Genomic DNA, 23,545 nt, shown 5'->3' with positions numbered 1-23,545 from the left:
TGTTTGGGAAATTTTAACGCGTTGCTTTTCCCACCTGTTGCATGCCGTTCTCCGCGGTTCAACAGCTGTTTATTAGAAGTGATATTAATATGAAAAATGTAAATTGAAAAGAAATAAATTTGGCTGAGGTAATTTATTTAAAAACAAGTGCGTTGAATATTTTCATATTGAGTTAGTGTAATGAAAATTCATAATCTAAAAGATTTTAATCGTTTCTTTTTCCTGTACAATTTACTGAGGTTCTATTTATATAATGTTTAACACGCTTTTGACACAACTAACTTATTCAAATTTTAATTGTACTAAAATAAAATATTATTAACTAGAGAATCAGCTATTTGTCCAATGAAGTAATACCATCATATTTTAGTTATATGTATTTAGAACAACAAATATTTAACATATTACTCAGTTTTAACTGAACTGTAAACATATTTAAACAAGTGTACTATATATGAACATTATTTGCGCTTATTCAATTTGGGAGTGTTCAAAAATAAACAATTTTAATTGAAACCGAGGTAAAAACTCAGCGTTAGACTTAAACTAAAGAAACAGGCTAGTGAGCATCGGCATTTTCGCGCTATCGTCTTTCAAAAGTCGCACAAATGAACACATTCGTTCAGCTTGAGCAGACGTTAAATTTCAATCGAGTGCGACGTAAATTATCTTATTTGTTATTTAGTGTTAGGACGTACGGGTAAAGCAAAATCACCTATTTGTCTAGTGATCACCGAAAAGTGCTCAAAAATAGTTTTTTTTTTAGAAAATTCAAAGTTTTTAAAATAAAAAAAAAAACTGATTATGTATGAAGTAGTAGCAAAACAAAATACATGCAAATACCTTTCTTAATTTTTTTGTTTGCAAATTTTGGCGTAGTTAAAGTGTTTAGAAATCCATAACAGCTAAGAAGTGTCAATTAAATTAGCCGAAAGCCAAAGTTTTCATTTCGCTGAGTTTATATTTTTTTCTTTTTGTTCGTATCGAAAGTAATAAAATGATAAGTGAGCTGTGACACATAAATTCAGTGTATACAATCAGTGACACTGCATTCTTTCCCGGTAGACTAATTGATGGCAATGTTTAGTGTCAATTAATGTCCACCTCGCGCGCATAGTAAATATTTAAATCATTGAAATTGCGTCATTTTTTATTTTCAAACTCAAACAAGAACAGCGCTCAAATACTTACTGGCAGTTAAATTAAGTATGTAGAACAATTTGTTAAATTGACTTGTTAACAACCAAAATTTATTCATTTGTTTTGTTAAATATCAATACTCGTATTTGTGTACCTGATTATACCGCAAGTGGTCATTAAAAGTGAAAACTGGTTTGTCCGCATATTTTTGTACATGTGCCTAGCTGCCGTCAAATAACTTACGCCAAAACAACAGCTGATGGGCAATAATATTTGATTTGTTTATTTAACAGTTTGTTGCGATAAAGAAATAAAAAGTATTTTTTCTAAAAATGCAAATTTTATAAAAAGTGCTTTCATAAAAGTGTAAAAAGTTAGTGCTTGACAATATAAGAATATTAATATGGGCAATAAATTATCGAATTGTGCCTTTTGTGAGCATTTTCAACATGGCAGCTGGAGTCCCGCGCAACGCATCAAAGAACCGGCGGCGTCAGTGCGTATGATGAACGTGAATGTCAATGCAGGTGTCATCTCAAAATTGACATACGACAAAATCGGTAAGTGGAATTTAACTTTATAGTAATTTTGCTTATTTTTAAAATATTTAGTTTACTTTTAAAATTAGTCTGATTCGGCGAAGGTTGATATTTTTTGAAAAAAGAACAATATCTCAATATAGGAGGAAGAGAATATAAAAAATAAAAAGAGTAATAATTTACGGGCGACCTTGGGTTCGGAAGTGAAAGGGAGGGGAGCTGGTTGAGTTTTGTTTGGGTAAAAGTAGTTTATCTCAATTTTGGGAAAAATTATAAGTAATATGGAAAAAATTTAAATGACAAAGTTGTAGGTGAAAAAAATAACCACAACTTCTGTGTTAGCACTTTTTTCACATAACCTTTATGGTGTCGCCGTTTGGGCTAACGACGTAAAACTTGAAACTATAAAGATATTTTTTTTGTTTTCTTTGCTCTCAAGTAATAGAAATATGGTTTGCCTTGCCCAGATTTCATTTTGTGTTGTTTGTATGATCAGACGCTTTAGCAGCTCTATGTCTCTTTCCTTAAAGATCAGTTGTTGCTAGCTCACAATTATAAAATTACATACATACATATGCATGTAAATATGTCAAAAAGCAAGCTGAACGTTACAAGCACCCCATAAACTATCGCCATATAAATCAGATCAACTTATACTCCCCCACAAAAAAACATGATTTCATATGAGAATTACAATTTTGCATGATATAATTATGAATTACTGACGCTGGCGGTCGTAAATGAGTTTAAACGAATTTCTGCCTTCAGATCAAAATTTATGGTTCCAGGTTTTGTTTTTACCACCTCCGGGGGACCGTATTTGAAATGCAGCATGAAAGGTGACAATTGCTTGACACGTTTGATTGAAACCTTTCACGGTTATTTGCACTCTATTATTATTATTATTATAAATGCCTATTACTATTTCGTTGTTTGAGGCTATAAATTTAAATTCAACACTCGCCGCTCACCGCTAATATGTATCAATGGCTGCTTGTATGTACACATGTACTTTTATGTTTTTATTTTCACAATTTAACTATTGACTCAGCTTAAAAGTTTTGGCACGTCAAATTTGTCATTGCTGTCAGTAAAATTTATGCGGATACAAGAGGATTTACTCATATGAGTACATATGTACATACATGAGTAGTTATGTGCATTTGATACTTGTGCGTTGTGGAATATCCCGCGGCGAATCGTGTGCACCTACGAAATGTATTTCATATGTTACTAATTGTTTACTCATCAGCAATTCGTTGAAGAAGGCAAATCAAAAAAAAAAATATTTAATTAAAAAAAAATTCCAACAGCTGTGGCTGGAATGGCGGCGGCCTTAATAAAGGAGGTGTCAGAAAATTGAAATCTACATACATTTTTAGAATGCCGAAGTGCAGCACAGGCAACTTTTAATTTAAAATCATACACATGAATATCTTAACCATATAATTTAAAACGATACACACGAAAATCTTAACCATTACGCTTGTAATAAATTATGAAGTAATTTATAAACATTAGCGGGTGACCCAAAAATTGCAAATAAAAGAAAAAGCAATAAATTATTTTATACATAAATTTCCAAATAAGCCACTTGCCATATTATTATTAAAAATAAATTACAATATATTAAAAATGTATGAGCACGAAAATGCATGTTAAATAATTTTAATATTTTGTTTACTTTCAAGAATTTATCACGCGCGCCGTTTGGTTACTGCAAGGGAAATTCTTTTTGTTGCATTTGATTTAAAATAAACAATTCCCACGTTTACTAAAAGTCATACAACTATTTTTGTATAATGTATGCATATACATATGTATGTATGTATATTTACATGGTGCATTACAAAATGCAACGATTTGTTTCGGTGTAGAAATATACATATGTATGTATATTCTAATTGTCATACATATAGAAATAAATTAATTTTCATAATTCTCAAAATTTTCTTTAATCACGAAATCCAAAGAGTATTTATCACAATTTTAATAAAAGAAATTCAAGTTTTTAAATTGACATTAATTTACAAAAAATTCTGCAAAATTTTAAGAACTATTATGATATAACTAACTGAAGGGATTATATCCGCTGGAAAGTTAAAAAAAAAACATTTTTTTTTAATTTTTTTTACATACATTTTGAAAAATCTTGGATTCTCTTGATACCGTAGCCAATCTCTAGGAGGACTTCCGATAAAATGTGCTTTACTGCTTAAAATTATCTCACCCAAAAAGTCTACTAATACTATAGAAGAATACCAGTAATAATCAGAGAACAAGGTACAGTTACTAGGACATTACCAGACAAATACAGGATTTATCCGGAAAGTAATAGGACTGAAGCCGGAAAAGCAGCGTTCTTTAGAGCAGAGGTACGCGATTAAATTCTGTGTGAAACTCGGTAAATCTGCGACAGAGACGTTTGATATGATCAAGCAGGCTTACACAGATGTTGCTTTAGCTAGAAGTGGTGTGTTTCGGTGTCAGCAGGTCTTTTTAGAGGCCCGGGAAGAGGTCGCTGATGAAGACCGTGGTGGGAGACCTGCGACTTCGGCTCAATGTGTTTTTTTACATCAAAGGCATCGTTCACCATTAATTTGTTCCTCCTGGACAAATCGTCAATGCGAAGTTTTACGTGGAAGTCCTCAAGAGACTCAAACGAAGAGTCAATCGCCTCCGACAAGACATCGTAGTCGATTGGAAGTAGCACCACGATAACACTCCTGCTCACACCGACTTACTTGTGAACAGCTACCTAACCATCCCATTGCTTCCGTAACCGCCCTACAGCCCAGATGTGGCTCGCCCGGACTTTTTCGTTTCCTTGCCTGAAAAGGACAATGAAAGGCAAGCATTTTGAGACGACAGAGCGAATTCAAGTAGCATGCACCTCGGTTCTCAAGACTATTCCGGGGAATGCCTTCCGTGACGTCTTCAATGCTTGGAAATGCGACGCAGAAGTAGCCTATTTTGAAAGTTTTTAAAGAGTTGTAACGATTGGTTCAATATTTTTTTTTAATCAACTCAGTCCTATTACTTTCCGGACAAACCCTGTATTATACTCTGTCGCAACATGAATTCGTTTATTAGCTATCTCTTTGATTTTTTTTTGAAGGGTACATGATGATAATGACCTATGCTGATAATGAAGACTTTTACTATTCAAATGGCTTCGTTTTAAGAACAAATATAAGGCCAATAAAGATAATAATTTTAATTTGCCAAGATGTTAGTTATACAGCGAAAATCTTATGAAAATGAGCATATTTTTATTCCTCAAAAATATGCTTTTTCTATTAAGAAAATAATGAAAAAATACTTAAATTTGGTTTTTCCATTAACTTATGTATTTATTTCAAGCAACAGACATCTCATTAATATTACTTGTGGTTCTACGGCTAAATCAAAAAAAAACACAAATAAATGAAATTTATCATTCATCGTTCTTAGTTTTTTACACCAACGCCACCCACTTGCCTTCTCACATAACATGACAATGTTGTACAAAGTGCACAGACAAAACCGCAAAATAATTACGCGTACGAGTACGAACGAATGAATGAATTCTGTTACGGAAATCACTTTTACTCTCATTCGATGTATTTAACCCAAATCCAAGAAGCAAAGATCACAAAACCGTTGAGACACTTTTCAAGCATAATTCCCATTACTAAGAGCAGTTGATGATGTCATAACGGGCATTACGGGTTCTTAAGAGTAATCTCTAAGCATATCATTTCATATACATATGTATATACAGACAACTGTATTGCTAACTCTTTACTATCTTCTGAATATATGTATGTGTGTGGGTGTGTTGCCGTGAAACACGTTTGTTCTGCGTCCAAACAAATATTTAGTACCAACAAAGTTCTGCCTTTTAAAAACCAAGTGAACATATAAATTTTTAAAGACATTTCATAACACTATAGGTATGTATGTGTGGGTATAGCACAATTCTTTATTCATGTGGGAGCGTCTGCTTCAATCTGCGCTGATCGCTGAACGCAAAAACGTTGATGACGCTGTTGCTGCTTTGATGATCAATGAGTACTTAGTAGCGTTAGCGCCATGCCGCTGAACGAGTACGTTTCGCACAAAATTGTTGTTTAGTTTATCAATGCTTGCCAACGGGCTAACAAGTCGACTTTGAAGCTCGAGACGATCGTCAAATATTTGTATTTAAGTGATATATACAAGCGGAATTTCGCGTTCCGGTAACATTTTATTGCAGGCAATAAATAACACAAATACCTAAAATTATTTAACTGTGATTGTGAAAAAGTGTCGAATTTAAAATTGAAAAATATAAACAAATTGTGATACATTTATACGCTAAATAGTCAAAAATGAGCAGTTGGTATGCGAATATTGTGCCGGGCTGGGTAAATCGCTGGATAAGTCCACCGCGTCCAGTCAATCCCTATCGCGCCATACGTCCGGCAAATGAAAGTAATTAAAATCTTTTTTTTATTTTTAAGAAAATTCATATAAATACATTTACGTCTGTGTACTTTATTTTATTTCGTGCACTTTCTTTGATTGTCCACCAATAATTTTTCAATGCTACATAGTACTAAATAGCTGATGACTTCATACCATCACTTGGTTGCTTTCATTGATTTACCAGATTTACTTGTTTTTTTTTTCAATGATCATTTTTTGTTGTCATTTTTTTTTTGTCATACCTCGTGTGTCTTTTCTATGGTTTTTTTTTTACTATTTTGGGTATATGTTCTCTATTTTTTAGTAAACAGCTAATGCTTCCGCACTATCTACTCAATGCTCTCAAGTGGTGTGCGTGTGTTTAAAAAAAAACTCTCTTTACCTCTTATAAGCTAATTAAATGTGTGGAAGTGTTTTGGTTTGAAACGCCATAAATAAGGCTTTCGTGTGGCAATAATTTTATTTGTGTATTTGTTTGACAACAATTTTGGCAACTCGTGCGGATCAAAAAATTTTATTTTTGAAATTTATGTTGTTTAAGGTTTATCTCTGAAATTTGTATTTGTTTAAGTTGAAAATAATCTCAGACCCAAAAATCACTATTCAAATCCTTTCTTCAAGCGATTGCAATCAAATCGTTTCCCTCACATTTTATTTATTCATATTAAGCAGCAGTGCCATTAAGCTGTACGTATTATTCATTGTCTACAAAATAGAATTTTTTTTAATTTTGAAAATGATCACCTGTTATATTACCTTCACAAAAACCGGCAGTCCAATTTCGAAAAAGTTCCCTGCCCGCACTTTCACCGGCACCTTCAGCATTTCCATATAAATTATCAAATATTTGCGCATTTTTGGTGAACACTGTATCCAATCGGCATTATAAATGGCATTATTCAGCGCACCAGAACGCAATATAATTTCGTTACCACAATAGCAGGGTACGAAAATTTGTAAGATCATAACAATCACAGCCAAAATTAATGTACAAAATTGTGAGGGGTTCTCGGAAATGCTGACCTGTTATAGAGAATTTTTCATAAGAACTTTATATATAATATCGTATCTTAAAATATACGGATGTAACATATGATAAAATTTGACCCGAACTGACAGAAAAACCTTTTCACGTATTTTAATAGAAATATTTTTTTACCATCTGAGGCAGGCGGGCTCCCCTTGAGTCAATAGAAGCAAGCCAATGCTTAAACCTGATTTTGTTTTTCGGTTTCAGCTTATTTTTGGAGCGTTATTCGCTAGATTTTGGGACAGTTTCGACATCATAGTCATAAACCCACGTCTCATCATCAGTATAAATGCGTTAGATGAGTGTCCTCAGTAATGCAAGTGGGCAAGCATATCATTCGAGCACTATTTCTGTAAAAATTTCGATGTTATCGTCATTAACAAAGCTTTGTGCCTCTCAAATACCAATGTTCGTGATTAATTTTACTCCCCCAGATACCTCTCCAGCATTTTCGATGATTTCGTAACCGCGATTTAATTGAAGTTAAAAAAACTGAGGCTGTTATTTTAGAGAAAAATTTTCAAATTGCTTTTAGATTAGTACAAATATGGTTAATCGTTCCCTAGCTTTTCAGATATCAAACTGAAACTTTGCACTGTTTCTTTATCCCGGATAACCTGCCTTTGACCGGCTACATTTTCAGATATAGCTTCAGAGCAACCGTTTGCGTTTTTCTTGTTTTAGAATAAATTTGATGTGATAATTTACCTGCTGCAACCGGTATGCACTAAAACAGAGCACAAATGAGGAGCACATTATCTGTATAAGAAATGGGAATGAAACAAATGTCTCGCAGTCCGCCGAGAGTCTTGAAAGCAAAAGAAATTACTTAAAAACTGTATTTGACTGTCGATTTCACTATAATTTATATATTATCATTCTTACTTCTTTGTACTTCTATGTAATTTGACCAAGCTGACAAATTCATGCAATAATCGCACCTCACTGAAACCGCTTAAGCGACCTGACTGTCCCTTCCACTTTCCCATTTCCTGCAAGCGTCCTGCAATCATTTGATAACACAACGACAAATGCAAAAGCATATAGCACTGGATCATATCGAATCCACAATTGGAGAAACATGTCACCGGCATGGCCACCAACTCATAAAAGTATGCATACCAATAGCCGTGCTCATTACGCCACTCGAATGGCGGCGCATAAGGAAAGGGCAGTTCGTATTCCGCCGAAAAGAGCACACCAACAAATGCGATTGTCACCAGCGTTATGCTCATTGCGAAATACATAAAAGCAATGAAACGATAATATTTATGTACCTTGGACCAAAGTGTACATTCCTCCTCTGAACGCAGTCTGTACACCTCATCATTGGCCAATACATGGAAGAAGTGCACAAATATTTTCGAATTTATCCAAACATTAGTGACCTTGGCCAACAATGCCAGCTCCGTTAGTGACATGTACATAATGTAGGAGAACTTTTCCAAGTCGGAGGCCTGCACTACGTCCACCCACATCATCACCGTGTACGGAAAGGTGAATGAGAAGTGTAAAATATAGGAATATGCGGCGTAGTACGTTTGCCACGAGGCATCGAAACGCCAGAGGCCCATGTATTGTAAAACTTTAATGACGCGTCGTGCGCCGTTTATGTTGTCAAACTCCATTTTGTTTTCCTCTATCGCGGTTGGCTGCCTTTGCCTTTTTATTTTTGATTTTGTTGTTGTTTTTGCCTCCGTTATAAGCACTAGTTATTTTATTTTGGGGCAGTTCTTCCGGTACTGCGAGAGCAACTCTCTAATAACCGACTCTGCTGATTGGCTCGCACTTTGTGTGTGTGAAAAATCCTTCGCGTGTCCTTTATATTTGATTTGTGGTGAGCCTATCGCACTAAGTACGCTTTTAAGATAGTGAGAAGTGGATTTTCTTTGGCCGAAATTAATATTTTACCTAAATTAATGAAACTTACGTGCATTGTAAAATAGTGCAAAGCATTTTTTGGGTATGAGTCCATATACATAATTATTTGAACTGTCTATTAAAAAAAAACTTGGCTAAAAAGTTTTTCCTTTAATTAGCTCCGAAAGACTAATGAAACGCCCTTTTAATCAAATATGTATTTTATAATTGTTAGGTGCCTTGCACAATGCGCAATCAAGTAATCGATTGCACGTTGCCTCATCTCACACAGCGTAATATTCTTATACTCTTGCAACATGTTGCTACTGAGTATACTAGTTTTGTTCACCTAACGGTTGTTTGTGGCACCTAAAAATAAACGAATTAGATATAGGGTTATGTATATATAAATTATCAGAGTGATGAGACGAGTTAAAATCCGAGTGAGTATCTGTCTGTCCATTCGTCCGGTTGAGATCTGCTGATAACCCCGCTCTCTTCACATATAATTGTTTCCTTAAAAACTACTAAATACGTCAAAGACGTTAAATTTTATACCAAGGATGATACAAGAGGTCTTTCTATGATCCTTGAAGGTTGAACGATGGACGTGGCACTGCCCACATTTCGGTAAAAATCCATATCTCAGGACCTACTTGAGCCATATCAACCTAATTTGATATACGATATATATGCGATCGTATATTATTATCTTGGCTTCTATGTTCCGGTACCAAAAATGAGTTGAATCGGACCACAACCGCGCTCACTTCTCATATAACTTTATTTCCCATCTTATTACTCGTATTTCATTTTCCAGTTTGCCCGAATAGTGTGCTACAGTATGCCACTTCATGACCGAAAATGTTCAAAAACTATTCAAGGCCCTCCCATATGCCGAATATGTGGACTAAAGCTCCAATTGCGAAATTTTTATTGAAAATATTGGTCAATCCGTGAGGTAAATTATTGGAATTTGGAGAAAATCGCTTTCTAAAAATTATATGCCTGTATCTCAAAAATGGGTTGAATGGAATCAATAATTTATATATCTTCCATATTTCTAATTGAAAGATTTTCGGATCTCCAGTTGACTTTATACAGTATATATCGGGGAATGTGAAAATAATTTGAATAAAATTACCCAAACTTAGCCCATCCTCACTTCTTAATATTATAATATTATTTAGAAATGCTTGATAAAACTCGTTTAACAATATTTAGTGGATAGAATTCTTTCAAGCAATTATGTTTGAGAGATTCTGAATATATTAAAATAATTAGTTAGACAGGCTTATGAAAATAATGGTCAACTTCGAGCCCTCGGATTAGGCCTAACTTTGACAATTTATTCTGCGAGTGAAGAAGTAGAAATCGAGCTTTACACTTTCAGACCGTATCAAATATGTATTTGTGGCTTAACAAAAATTATATTGACATTTACATGCAAAATGGCGGCCACTAAGCTATTCTACGAAATCGCCTTTTTGAAGAGGGTCACTATGAGTGACGGTGATTCTAGAAACTCTCGCTAGTTGAAACAGAATGAAAAACGAAAATGTTTTCTTTATAATGTTTACTAGTAAAATACGTGAACTTTTAACTTGATATAAATTTTTCACAAAATGAGGGACTTCCAAAAAAGTCCAACTTTTGCCGAATAAATATTCTGTACATTTCTTTTGCATAAACTTGCAATTATAAAAGTTGTCGTCCATTTGGCCACTTATTTGGTCCTTGGAAAATTCAATGTAATTTGGCATAAAAAAAATACTTTGAAGGCCTCAAACAGAAAATTTTAAACTCCATCTCTAACTAATTTGATGATTGCCCCACAGTGCGTATGAGCGACTTTCATTTCTCTACAATTAAAGAGAAAAAATACAGTAATTTATGTTTTCAGCAAATAACTATCGTTTTCATTGCTCGACATGTCAAGGTATTTTACGACATAGATACCACATTTATTGATGCGATGCAGCAATGAATTTTAATTGAAAGTGACAACATTTTCACCATCTTTCATTGGCATAGTTGTTTGGACTCTTAAATATTTACATACGTACAGGGTTTTCCAATAAGATTGATATGAATCCCCAAATAAAAAAAGTCACACTAATTGTTAACGAATTTCAAATGTTTTTTTTTCATTTTGTGTGAAGTATCATGGATACAACTAAGTTGTGAATATAACCGCATTCAAACGGCCGATGATTCCACCAGACCAAAAACCACACCAAACCTGTCAATTTAAATGAATGTAATCATGAATAATTTGTCTCTGCACCAGAATCGACAGTTTTGTTTATTTACCGCACCACTCAGATGTGTCTCAAGATGATTTTCCTATTAGGTCTACAACTTTGCTTCCGCCGTTTTCCAATAGATGTCTCTAGGGTCAAGCACTGGTCGATTAAATCATTTTATATCGATCTTGGACATTTGTGTCAACATTAACCCAACAAAATATTTGTAGAGATCTGTTTGCATCCCGAAATATCGTTATCGTTTTCAAATGTTCCAAGGCGAAATCAATACATTCACGGCGTTTTCCGTTGGTTCAGTGGCTTCAGTTCTTGAGTGAGAAGAATTTTATATGAATGCAAGCCCAAATCATTTCTTAAAATTCACCAGAATGTGGTTCAAAACAATACCAATTCTTAAGAACGTCTTAGAATCTAAAAATTGCGGTTTTCTTATTGGAACTTGAACATTATTTAAAGAATATATGGTACGAGGGCTGCTAAATATATTTCTGGCCTGAAAATAGGAATATTTATCAACGAAAATGGTTTTATTGGTTTTCAAAATATTCTCCATCAAGATTTATACACTTTTGATTGAGACACCTCCAAAACATGGTTTTTGAATGCTTCAACAGCATCTTCTGGCGACGAAAATCGTTGACCACGCATTATTTTCTTGATGTGTGGCAATAAAAAGAAGTCATTGGGTGCCAAGTCAGGGCTGTACGGCGGATGACCCATCAATTCGACGTTTTTGCCGGTCAAAAAGGCGTTGGTTTGAGCCGAAGTGTGAGAGCTCGCATTGTCATGGTGCACAATGATTCGTCTTCTCTTGTTCGTTTTTCGAATTTCTCCGCAGACTTCAGGCAAACAAATGGTGGTGTACCACTCAGAATTGACCGTCCTACGTTGCTCAAGTGGAACAGTCGCCACATGACTAGTTTTGTCGAATAAACAGGCGACCATTTGCTTCGAAGTGCTTCTTCCACGAACAACTTTCGTTGGATTTGGCTCGTCTTGTAAGACCCACACGGTCGATTGCTGTTTTGTTTCGGGCTCATACGCATAGATCCATGATTCGTCACCTGTGACGATCTTATAAACTTCCAAAACGACACTTAGAAATCAAATCATCCTTATTGGAAAACCCTGTACATACGTTTATGAAACTACATACATATGACAAATAAACATATTTTTTTTAACAAGCAATCAGTTGGAATTTAGTTATCAGGAGACAGAGTAGTCGGTGGTGATGAACAAATTTATTTTACTTATTTTATTTAACAAACCTCTGTAATTAACATCTAGAATACAGTTGTATTTGAATCCGTGTTTTAGAAACTAGTTTCCAAAGCTTTATTACTTAATCAAAATTGTGCACATGCATTTAGTGTATATATACAACGTGTGAGTTTGTATATAACAAATTTGCATGCGTTTCTGGGCAGGGGCGCCTACGTTTGCCACACTTTAAGTAATTGATTTATGAGATCATCATTTTAGCACAAAATAAACTAAATGAGTTTTTACTTACATACATCACACATAGACAAATATACTTATTTAATATATTTATGTGTATGCATAAAAATTTAGAATATTCGCAGCTGTTTTGTATACTTTTCTATGCGCATAAATATGTATAATTACGAATATACAATAATATTTATTTTATTGTTGTTTTAGCAAATACAGATTATTATGGTACATATGATACATACAGAGAATATTTAACACTAATTTAGGATATAAAGTACAGAAGAATACGCCAAAAATGAGAGAATGCGTTTTATCCAAAAATGTAGAGGTTTCAACATTAAGCCTTAATTACATTTAACAATTATCTGTCAATTATAGAAATTTTAACTTGTTTTAAATAATGAGACTCTTAACAAAAAATATGCAAATCATTGAAATAATAAAAACTTGAATTACAAGCAATACGTTCTTTGCTGAATAATCAGATGAGTGCGGATTAATTTACATATTATACATTATTATTCAAGTTAACTGTTAAAAAGGCCAAATTGAATATTTTTTCGAAAAAAGTCATGAAAATTGTTTCTAAGCTGTTTTCAACTCACGCGGCATGTTACTATACCAGGACAAGACTCTACTAGGGCGAGCGTCCGGCGTAATTTTATTACAATTTTGTTAAAGTAAACATAGCTCCGATCTCTTATAAGTTTTATATACTTAACTCATTAACTAATAAAGCTTACACAGCAAAAAAATAGCAATGAATTTTATGATTTTTTCCTTCATATTAGCAAATATTTTATAACTCAGCAGAATTTGAAAATGGGCAAAAGACACCACGCCGACTTTTCATATTATACCTTTTACTTCCATCAGTTTTCTTTAATTTACAATTGATATAACAGAATTATAAAAAAGCTGTTCTAAAAATTTTGGAAATCGCTCCATTCTTTCTTCTCGCTTAACAGGTCAGTTGAAATTTTTTTTGGCAAAATGCATTTTTTTATTCAACGGTGATACACTCATTATAACGACCTTTCAACTTTTCGATACATTTTTGTAGTTGCGATTTGTCCTTTGCTTCAAAAGAAGACCGCAGTTTCGGCGGTCACCTTTTGATTCGACGGAAAACTCTTCCCAGCGACATTCTTTTAAGAATCTGGACAGGACATAGTCACTGGGGGCCAGATCTAGAGAATACGGCGGATGCGGAACCATTTTCATGCATCTCGGATGACTGTCAATTGGACACTGGAGTAAAATTATGGAGCTATGTTTCACCAATTATCCATTATCTATGCAAAAACTCTGGTTTATTACGCGTGGACATCCCCAAAACTGCTCCGAATCAATCAACTCGTAGTTGTTTTGGTCGCGTGGCACCCATTTTGCACAGAGCTTTCTCACACACAGTTGATATCTTTAGAGTGCCTACTATCTCAACAACTTCATGGTCATCCTAAAAATACTTGATGGTTGATTTTCTTATTTATCAGGTCGGGGACTTTCTAATCGGTACTGGCATTTCCATAGCTCCTCTTATAAAGGCGATATTATTTGATTTCTGACTGGCTTAAAACTTAGTTCCTCACCCAATTGTTTGTTTTTGGAGATTTAAATATTTTTAGTTGTGAGCACTTAAATAAATTTAACTCAATAATTTAGTCTCTTTATTTGCTCTAACGGTTTTATTTTCTATAAAATTAACATATTATCAAAATTTGCTGGATCAGATTAAAAAAGTATAATATATAGCTTTTGCAAATCTACTTTGAACTTACTTCCACAATCGTATCTCATGCGAACTATATTTTTGCAGACGCCGCTGAAGCTGATGCCATACTCACCGTTCAAAGTGTCGATCTCTGTCTGGCGGAAAACAATGACGAACACAAAACAGATCACTTTTTCGCCGCCAAAGAGGCGTTAATTGTGCGACGCGGTGATCCATTTCGATTACGCATACATTTCAATCGCTCATACAATCCTACGCGAGATGCAATCAGTTTCATTTTTACCGTAGCTGATGAAAATAAACCAAGTCCCGGACATGGTACATTGGTGGGTCTAGTGCCACGTGATGGCATTGACTACCTGGGCGATCCACTGGAGTGGGCGGCTGGGATTGAGTCGCATGAGGACAAGGCACTAACGGTGCTTATTAAACCGGCCGTCACATGCCCGGTCACCGAATGGAAATTAGATGTTGATACGAAATTACTTAGCGATGGCTCAAAGACCTTTTCCATACCTGTGCCAATTTACATACTCTTCAATCCTTGGTGTCCCGATGATCAAGTCTATTTGCCGGATCATGATCAACGCAAGGAATATATTATGCACGATACGACGCTTATTTGGCGTGGCTCATACAATCGCATGCGACCTTCAGTGTGGAAGTTGGGACAATTCGAGCGACATGTATTGGAATGCTCAATAAAATTGATTGGTACAGTTGGACGCATACCAGCCGCTTATCGTGGTGATCCAGTGCGTGTGGCACGCGCGTTATCAGCCGCTGTCAATTCGGTAGATGACGATGGTGTCATACTTGGAAATTGGAGCGAGGATTTCTCTGGTGGTACTGCGCCAACTAAATGGGTTGGTTCCACCGAAATTTTACAACAATTCTATAAAACACAAAAACCGGTGAAATTTGGACAGTGCTGGAATTTCTCCGGTGTACTAACAACCATTGCGCGTACGCTTGGTATACCATCACGCATAGTCACATGCTATTCGGCGGCACACGATACGCAAGGTTCGCTAACGGTGGACATATTCATCGATCAGAACAATAAGAAATTGGATGCGGAAACAACCGACTCCATATGGAATTATCACGTTTGGAATGAGGTTTGGATGCAACGCCCAGACTTAGGTATTGGTACCTATGGCGCGTATGGCGGTTGGCAGGCAGTGGATGCCACACCGCAAGAACCCTCCGATAGTATGTATCGTGTTGGACCAGCATCGGTGGTGGCAGTTAAAAATGGTGAAATCTTGCGACCGTTCGACTGTGGCTTCGTTTATTCGGAAGTGAATGCCGACAAGGTGTATTGGCGTTATAACGGACCTTACCAACCAATTAAGTTATTGCGCAAGGACACACTGGCGATTGGTCACTTGATCAGCACAAAAGCAGTACTCAAATGGGAACGCGAAGATATCACAGCCACATACAAATATGAAGAGAAGACTGACGAGGAACGCAACATAATGCTGAAGGCATTGAAGCAATCGGGTCACGCATTCAGCCGCTATTACTTAAATGATAATTTCAACGACGTCGAATTCGATATGTCGCTAAAGGATGACATAAAAATCGGCGAGAGTTTTACAGTTATTGTTAAAATTACTAATAAGTCCAAAGATAGCACGCACGTGGCCAGCGGTCAGCTAAACTGTGATGCAGTACTGTATACGGGCACCAATGCGGAAGAAGTGAAATCCATGCCATTCGAGGTCGAATTGAAGCCAGAAATGTCGGAATTTGTGCGCATGGAAGTGCAATTCGATGAATACTTTAAAAAATTGACATCACAAGTGAGTAGCACGTGTCTTAAGTGTACAGTATTAAATAAAAAAATATTCAAAACAAATTTCAATACTGGTATGTATGTGATTAATACTAGTTTTTGAACTCGAATGCCAGTTATATTTGTAAATACGCACATTTGTTTACTTTCAGGCTGCTTTTAATATATCCTGTGCTGCTAAGGTAAAGGGCACAGATTACGAATACTACGCACAGGATGATTTCCGCGTACGTAAGCCGGATATTAAGTTCACATTCCAGGGCAAAATCGTGTCACAGCTACCCGTCGATGTGATCGTACGTTTAACAAATCCTCTGCCTATACCTCTTAAGAAGGGTATGTTCTATATTGAGGGACCCGGTATCGAGAAAGCGCTGCGGTTCAAGGTAAGAAAAAAGTATATATTTTGCTATGGTCGATAAGATAAAGCTTCTAATTGTTGTGTATCCTTCGGTATCAACTAAAACTATCGCCGCCACGGAGGCGTACGTTGCAGTCTCCCAAAAACGTTATTTACAAGCGCGTTAAAGAAGTTGAAACATCGCTAGGTAGTGTTTATCTAGGCACCAAATCGCCCTTTTTCCAAAATACTGTCTCTGTTGTAGGCTAAGTGCTTATCGGACCGCCCTCGTAAAAAGTGTTTATGTATATAAATTTGGAATCATTTTCCTTTTTTCAATTTTAGATTGCAGAGATCCCCGTGGGTGGTACAGCTGCTTCCACCTTCAAATATGTCCCGCCATATGCAGGACGTGGCACATTGCTGGCAAAATTCAATTGTAAGGAACTAGACGATGTTGACGGTTACACGCACTACGAAATTGAGCCGAGGCCCGAGGATATTATCAACAACGGTACAAATCGATCACATAATATTATACGACGCAGAACGGATGTCGTAGCGTGAAAAGGAATAACATTTTAGAAGAAAAAAAATCTCAACAAGAAAATATTAATATACGAGTATACTCGTATATATACTTGTATGTGTATACGTAATGCTTAGGCACATAATTATATACCTAAGTATGTAGATGGCGATAAGAAGAAAGCGGCAATTTTTTACATTAGGGTTACCAATAAATTATTTTTAACTAAATTTTTACTGTGCTTTTAATAAAGGAGAGTGAAGTGGTAAATAATATTCAATGTTAACTTTTTTAATACAAAAATTACTGTTTTTGAAGCTAATTAGTTTCCATTATTTATTTATATATCTATATACATATATATATCTTTTTTTTTGTTTTAATTTTTTCAGTTTTATATACTGCATGCATGACCTTAAAAAACTATATGAATATATATTTTTTTAATTTTTATTTTTTTGTTTACCTTCAACCTTCCATGCCAAGCGCAAAATTAGGCTTATCGGCCGTTTTTACTGAATATATACCACGCGCATTTCCTAATACAGGGTCACCCATTAGAATTCGTTGACCAGTACAGTTCATAGCATTAGCATCCACTATGGAATTGCAGGCGGTAGCTAGGAAACCCTTTTTACTATTAATGGACTCTGCGAAATATTCACAAGAGCGACCGTGACTGCAGCCAGCTGACACAACAAAAAAAAAATATTTTTAATATACATATACATATTTGCTTAAAATTAACAATCCTCTTTTACAAATTTCCTGCAAATAAACTTACTTAATATCTGCATCGGCTCCTTGCAGCCCGGTTGAAAAGCGCCACCGCCATTTGGATAAAAATCAACCGCACCGATTGGCTGCTTGAAACCCAAAATACCCGCACAGGTGTGTATGACATCCACAAAGTCAGCATCGGTGGCATCCAGATGATTCTCTGGTCCAGTATTCCCCTCAAAAGCGGGGCGCGCAGGATCCAAACCTAATAAATAAATACAATATGTATTTACTACATAAATACAAGCATAGTTTGAAATCCGGCATAACTTGCCTGTAATGCGACCGACTCTGTGCCTAGTGTACGACCCCGCATAGCCCATAATATGCGCACCCAAGCTATGCCCTATCAAATGGATATCCTTGGATTCGGCACCTTTATCCTCCACCAGCAAATCAATTAATTTCGCAACTGCTTTGCCCACTTGCACAGTATAACGTGCAGGCTCAAGGTAATAAATGTTGTCCGCCTGATCGCTCCAATTTATGGCGAATACATTCACATTGCCGCGATCGGCGTACGCATTGCGTATTGCTTGTATGGAGTTACTGCGTGAACTAGATTTCCAGCCATGCACCAAAATCTTCGTATTCATATCGGCTTTGAATCTGTCAGCTAGCTCCTCCCATGTCTCTCGTTTGCGTCGTTCTTGACTTTGGCGTGTACTAATTGGACTTTCACTCAGCGAAAATACAGTCGTCACGGGTTTATTGGGGTTTGTACTGTTGGTCATAATGCTTAATGTTTTTCAAAATATGTTTGTTAGTACTAATACCTGCCATAATACTCAAGCTGTATGAAATCAGAAACTTCGCTGCGATCTTTTTCGACTGGTGGTTCAACTAGATATGCCACTTCCATTTCTCCCTCGCCATTGGGCATATACATCCAGGTTTTATTGTAGTCCTCATCCTTAAGCTCCACTTCAGCGAAAGCTCTAACTAAATCATTTATTTAACATTTTTTTTACTACTAAAAACTTTTATACTTTTATGGTGCTTACCAAAAATTGTTAAGTATATGAAGCTTATTAGAAAACGAGTCATATTTTTAAAACTAATGAAAAACATATAGAACCACCTAAAGTGGCCTTTAACTGACTTGCGCTTGGCGCATAGGCCCCTTTATATATTTTTAAACAGGTAATTTCGGTTGCATTTTTTAAATTAACTTTTTTAAACTATTTTTGATACCAACTATCAATCAAATGTCAACCTAAGTTAGAAGTAATGCGAAGTACTAAGTTGGTTAAAGCAAAAGGTGCATTAGGGAAATGCATTTATCGAATAACACTGTGGGTGGCCAAATGCGTGCTGAAGATAATACTCTATATATATGTATATAGAGTGCATATGCCTCTTACATATAAAAAAAGCGTTTTAATTTTTTGAAATTCTATTTAAGTTTTTCACATACATATGTATGTATAGTAGATGAATCGGATTTTACGTCCATATTCCCACCTGCGATAATCTGAGAGTAGATCAAGCGGCGAGATAAACTCAAACTTATTCAAGCTAGATTTCGTAGCAATAATTATTTGTCAATTTAGGGATCTATGCATGAAACAATTTACACATCACCGCTTTTCCTGTGGTTACTGAACAAAATCAAAGCCTTTTTACTTTGAATGAAGAACCCAAGGGTTTTTATTTTCATAGAATCATACAAGGAAAGTAAAAAAAGTGTCTCTGCAGATGTTAGCTTTCGAGGTAATGGGAACTCTTGTTGTAAATAGATAATTAAATAGAATTGGAAGAAAGTCAACACTCAGCCGAATCTGCTTTTTAAGAGGGAGTATGGTTTTTTTTAATCCTTTTCGATTTTTTTGGTCTATCTATACCTATCTTATGAAAGTTTTACATCAGTGCTTAGCATTTTAAAAAATTTTCCCATGATACACGTTGTTAAAATTAAGCTTTTCAAACGAAAAATCGAAAAACACCATAGCGTTATGGGGTCCAAGGCGTTTATCTAACGATATAATTTTGATTTGGATGATCCAACACGGAGTTAGGAGAGATTATTAAATTTCGACGTTCTTCCAGACGTACATGGACACATATATACATATAATCTGATCCCATATTAATTCTAATTTTTTTTAATCCTAAAGTAGCTGAACAATAAAAATTTGGTATGTATCTACTTGTCACTGTTATGAGGCTCATTTCCCTGCATAAAAATACTGTTTATTTTCTATTAAATTTTGTACGCGACAATTTTATCGCGTATAGTGTTGATTTGAGGTGGACACATAAATAGCACATTTTTAAGTTCGTGTTTTTTTTTAATTTTGTGTGAGGTTCTCGCATATTTTTAATTTAATTCTGCGAATATATAATTATTTCATCGATATTTCGTTAAAATGAGAAGGAAAAAACATTCCACGCCGGAAAAGGGAGCATAAAAGGAAAAGATCCTGTCAAAATTGCTAAAAAAATATATTGCTCTCCAAAAATGTTATAAAATGCTCTTTATGCAACAAAACAGACCCACCTTGTGTCAATAAAAAGATACAAAGAAAACCAGGACCACGTAAATCCGATATTAGTGTTGACAAATACATAGCACGGAAGAGCAAAGCGGATCCTTTTAAGTCAACCATAGAAATTATGATCGAAATTAATGACGAATATGGTGTGGACGTGTCCAGAAAGCTTGTAGGAAGACGACTCAACTTATCTCAACTTTTTGGACAAATTACCAGCAAGAAACCACTCCTGTCAAAACGCCACATCAAAATTCGACTGGCATTTGGAAAGGCCCACGGAGACAAACCAGCACAATTTTGGAAGAACGTGTTTTTGAACGACAAAACCAAGATAAATAGGAAGGTTCCAGTTGAAAAATCATTTTTACGTCGTCCACAAGGTCAATCCCTTAAACCTAGGTATACCAAAAAAACCATTAAGCACGGCGGTGGAAGTATCATGGTCTGGAGCGTGTTTTCATGGCATGGCATCGTGCCAATTGTTCGAATAAATGGTAAAATGGACCAGTTTTAGTATTAGGATATACTGAAAAATAAAATGTATTTCAATCCATGCCCATAAACTGGACATTTATGCAAGACAATGATCCGAAACACACCGCAAAGGTAGTAAAGTATGGTCTCGGCAATAAAAAATTTAAAATTTATGAGTGGCCTGCGCAAAACCCAAACCTGAAACCAATAGAAAATTTATGAATTGATATAAAGTTCAAAATAGCAAGCAAAAAATTCAAAAATTTTGATAATTTATGGGCTGGAATTGAGGAGCCTTGGTATTCAATCCCAAAGGAACGATATCAGGAACTGGTGGACAGCATGCCGAAAAGATGTGAGCGGATGCTTAAAAATGATGGATATAGTACAAAATACTAACGAAATGAACAATCTTTTGCAATTTTTTAATAATTTTTAAAAATTTTTGTACCTTTTTTTTAACCCCTTTTCAGATTGTGCTATTTATGTGTCCAAGCTGTCATATAGGATATTGATGTTTTCGTCTTTTTTTGGCGATAATAAAATATTTATTGTTTCAGTGTTATAGTTATATTAAAGTGAATAATTTTTAAAATAAAACGCATTCCTCTTTAAATCCGTAAGTGATAAACCTAAGGAATAAATAAATGTTTTCTTATTTGATGACCAAGTGTGCTATTTATGTGGTGTGCCATGGGGCTGTATGTAATTGCTACTATTGCTGTATTTTTAATTTTTCTTCATAAAAATGTAACAGAATATTCGTCAAATGTCATACTATAATGTTCTATTGGTTTTTAAAAATAGATGTTAAATGTTTCAAAAAAAATTCATAAAAATGGGCCTTGTTTTACTCGAATTAACCCTACTTCCTCTTTAAGTTTGGTAGTTCGATCTGTAATCCAACTTTTCAGACCTATAGGAAGTGACAATTACTTTACAGCTGCAATTTGCATTGAACTCTACAACACCGGTTCTTTATTGCCGAAACTAACTCGAATTGCATCCGCCCACGGGAAGTTCTTTCTGTGAACCCCGTTAGTATTTAACATATACACCCAAATCTTTTTTTACACGGTAGATACGTTCCACAGAAATCCTTGTAAAAAGAAACCGTGTAAAACAAACAAACATACATACAAGTGAAGCTAATAAAACCGTATTAAAAAAGAGCCGTTTCCTATAGTAAAATGGGGGATACGTTCCATGTCATCTGAAACCCGTGCAAGATGAAATAAAGAACTATATTTACTTCGAAAACCCGTGTAAAAATGGGATTTTGTTGAGTATTACAACATAAATCGAAATAGTGATTTCCCCGTTACTATTATGCATGTTAATTTCAGCAATGGTGCCAATTGTGGTAAAAACAAACATAATTACAAAACAGTGATTTTGAAACCGTACTAGATTAAACATTTCTTGCAAGCAATTATTTTTTCAACCGTGTAACTTCAAATCCGTATAAAAAAGAGTTGGTTGTATTAGAGGCAAATTTTGCAAGGAATTAGTCCCACTTTTCAAATGCTCTTTAAAAAACGTTTATCATTATGAAATTAAAAATTAAGCATATAGAGAAAGCGGGAGGTAACAGAAGAAAAAAATTAATTTTCAAAAATGTATTAATAAATATTTTTTCAAATTATATCTTTTGGGATACACTGTAAGTGGCAACCCATAAAGCGCTTTCCGAACCATTCCAATGTTGCTTAACATATTACCAACCCTACACATTTTTACTTCACAACAGCAACACTGGTTTAAAATATTTTTGTTGTGGCGTCATTCCCAATTCGTTTGGCAAATGTGGTTGCATTTTATTGTTTATCTCTCTTTTGGGCGAAAATCATAATTTCGTCACTGATAAAAATAAATTACCAAAGCGATAATAATATAACATAAATATATAAAAATGGCAGGCACATCACAAAAATATAGAAATTTTGTTGCTGAGCCCATGGGTGAAAAGTCAGTGACAGAATTGGCTGGAATTGGAGAAACGCTGGGAGGACGTCTTATTGAGGCGGGATTTGATAAGGTTCGTGCCTAGTGTTTGCTAACAATCTTTAAGAATTAAAATAATATGCTCTTTAACATACGAAACTTTCAGGCTTATACCGTATTAGGTCAGTATTTGATATTGAAAAAGGATGAAGAATTGTTCAAAGACTGGATGAAGGAAGTATGTAATGCGAGCTCTAAGCAGGCATCAGATTGCTACAACTGTCTGAACGATTGGTGTGAAGAGTTCCTGTGAATATTCTATGATGGCTTTGTCACGCTATTTTAATTATTTATAATTATGTTTGCGTTAGCGTGAATCCACACCTAGAAAGATTAGTATTTAAACAATTTTTGTATGAATATAATTTTTATAAGCAACATCTAAATGTAATCTATAACAAAGAAAAAATGTAACGTAAGATGTATAGAAAGGTTTGTAAAACTAAAGATTTTCTCAAATATTGCATTTTATTACTAATTAGTGCAATTGTTTTTTGCATCGAATAAATGTTTGTTCAACCGGTATAATATATAAATAAAGAAAATAAAGTTACAATTATTACATCTTTTGAATTTTGTTATAGGTTTAGAACAAACCTAAATGAATTGGTCACAATAAATGGCATAATAAATAACTA

The 23,545-nt window shown here is 35.0% G+C and overlaps 4 protein-coding genes across 6 annotated transcripts; 2 read left to right on the top strand and 2 right to left on the bottom strand.

The window, feature by feature from the left end:
* Nucleotides 1-585: 585 nt before the first annotated feature.
* On the top strand, nucleotides 586-17,384 carry LOC105223083 (annulin). Of its 2 annotated transcripts, XM_029549042.2 has the most exons (5): nucleotides 586-700; nucleotides 1,434-1,700; nucleotides 14,566-16,292; nucleotides 16,438-16,671; nucleotides 16,971-17,384. In XM_029549042.2, exons 2-5 carry the CDS (start codon nucleotides 1,544-1,546, stop codon nucleotides 17,190-17,192), a joined length of 2,340 nt encoding a protein of 779 aa, XP_029404902.2. In that variant the 5' UTR covers nucleotides 586-700; nucleotides 1,434-1,543; the 3' UTR covers nucleotides 17,193-17,384. The 2 variants fall into 2 exon arrangements, with proteins under 2 accessions (XP_029404902.2, XP_011199003.2); XM_011200701.4 differs by lacking the exons at nucleotides 586-700; nucleotides 1,434-1,700 and adding an exon at nucleotides 5,725-6,134.
* LOC125776200 (odorant receptor 94a-like) lies at nucleotides 6,145-9,684 on the bottom strand. The gene is made up of 4 exons (XM_049447171.1): nucleotides 8,044-9,684; nucleotides 7,867-7,966; nucleotides 6,885-7,151; nucleotides 6,145-6,833 (listed from the first exon to the last, which is right to left on the bottom strand). Exons 1-4 carry the CDS (start codon nucleotides 8,784-8,786, stop codon nucleotides 6,780-6,782), a joined length of 1,164 nt encoding a protein of 387 aa, XP_049303128.1. The 5' UTR covers nucleotides 8,787-9,684; the 3' UTR covers nucleotides 6,145-6,779.
* An 89-nt stretch (nucleotides 17,385-17,473) lies between the features above and the next one.
* LOC105223082 (pancreatic triacylglycerol lipase) lies at nucleotides 17,474-19,128 on the bottom strand. 2 transcript variants are annotated; one of them, XM_011200698.4, is made up of 5 exons: nucleotides 18,939-19,128; nucleotides 18,711-18,876; nucleotides 18,209-18,657; nucleotides 17,939-18,139; nucleotides 17,474-17,843 (listed from the first exon to the last, which is right to left on the bottom strand). In XM_011200698.4, exons 1-5 carry the CDS (start codon nucleotides 19,003-19,005, stop codon nucleotides 17,623-17,625), a joined length of 1,104 nt encoding a protein of 367 aa, XP_011199000.2. In that variant the 5' UTR covers nucleotides 19,006-19,128; the 3' UTR covers nucleotides 17,474-17,622. The 2 variants fall into 2 exon arrangements, with proteins under 2 accessions (XP_011199000.2, XP_049303075.1); XM_049447118.1 differs by having other exon boundaries at nucleotides 17,939-18,657.
* A 3,539-nt stretch (nucleotides 19,129-22,667) lies between these two features.
* LOC105223081 (barrier-to-autointegration factor) lies at nucleotides 22,668-23,463 on the top strand. Its single transcript, XM_011200697.3, has 2 exons — nucleotides 22,668-22,941; nucleotides 23,014-23,463. Exons 1-2 carry the CDS (start codon nucleotides 22,816-22,818, stop codon nucleotides 23,158-23,160), a joined length of 273 nt encoding a protein of 90 aa, XP_011198999.1. The 5' UTR covers nucleotides 22,668-22,815; the 3' UTR covers nucleotides 23,161-23,463.
* Nucleotides 23,464-23,545: the final 82 nt, after the last annotated feature.

The sequence above is a fragment of the Bactrocera dorsalis genome, chromosome 1 (genome assembly GCF_023373825.1).
Source record: "Bactrocera dorsalis isolate Fly_Bdor chromosome 1, ASM2337382v1, whole genome shotgun sequence".
NCBI classification, from domain to species: Eukaryota; Metazoa; Arthropoda; class Insecta; order Diptera; family Tephritidae; genus Bactrocera; species Bactrocera dorsalis.
The sequence above is the reverse complement of the archived record's forward strand: the minus strand, read 5'-3'. Positions and strand labels throughout refer to the sequence as shown.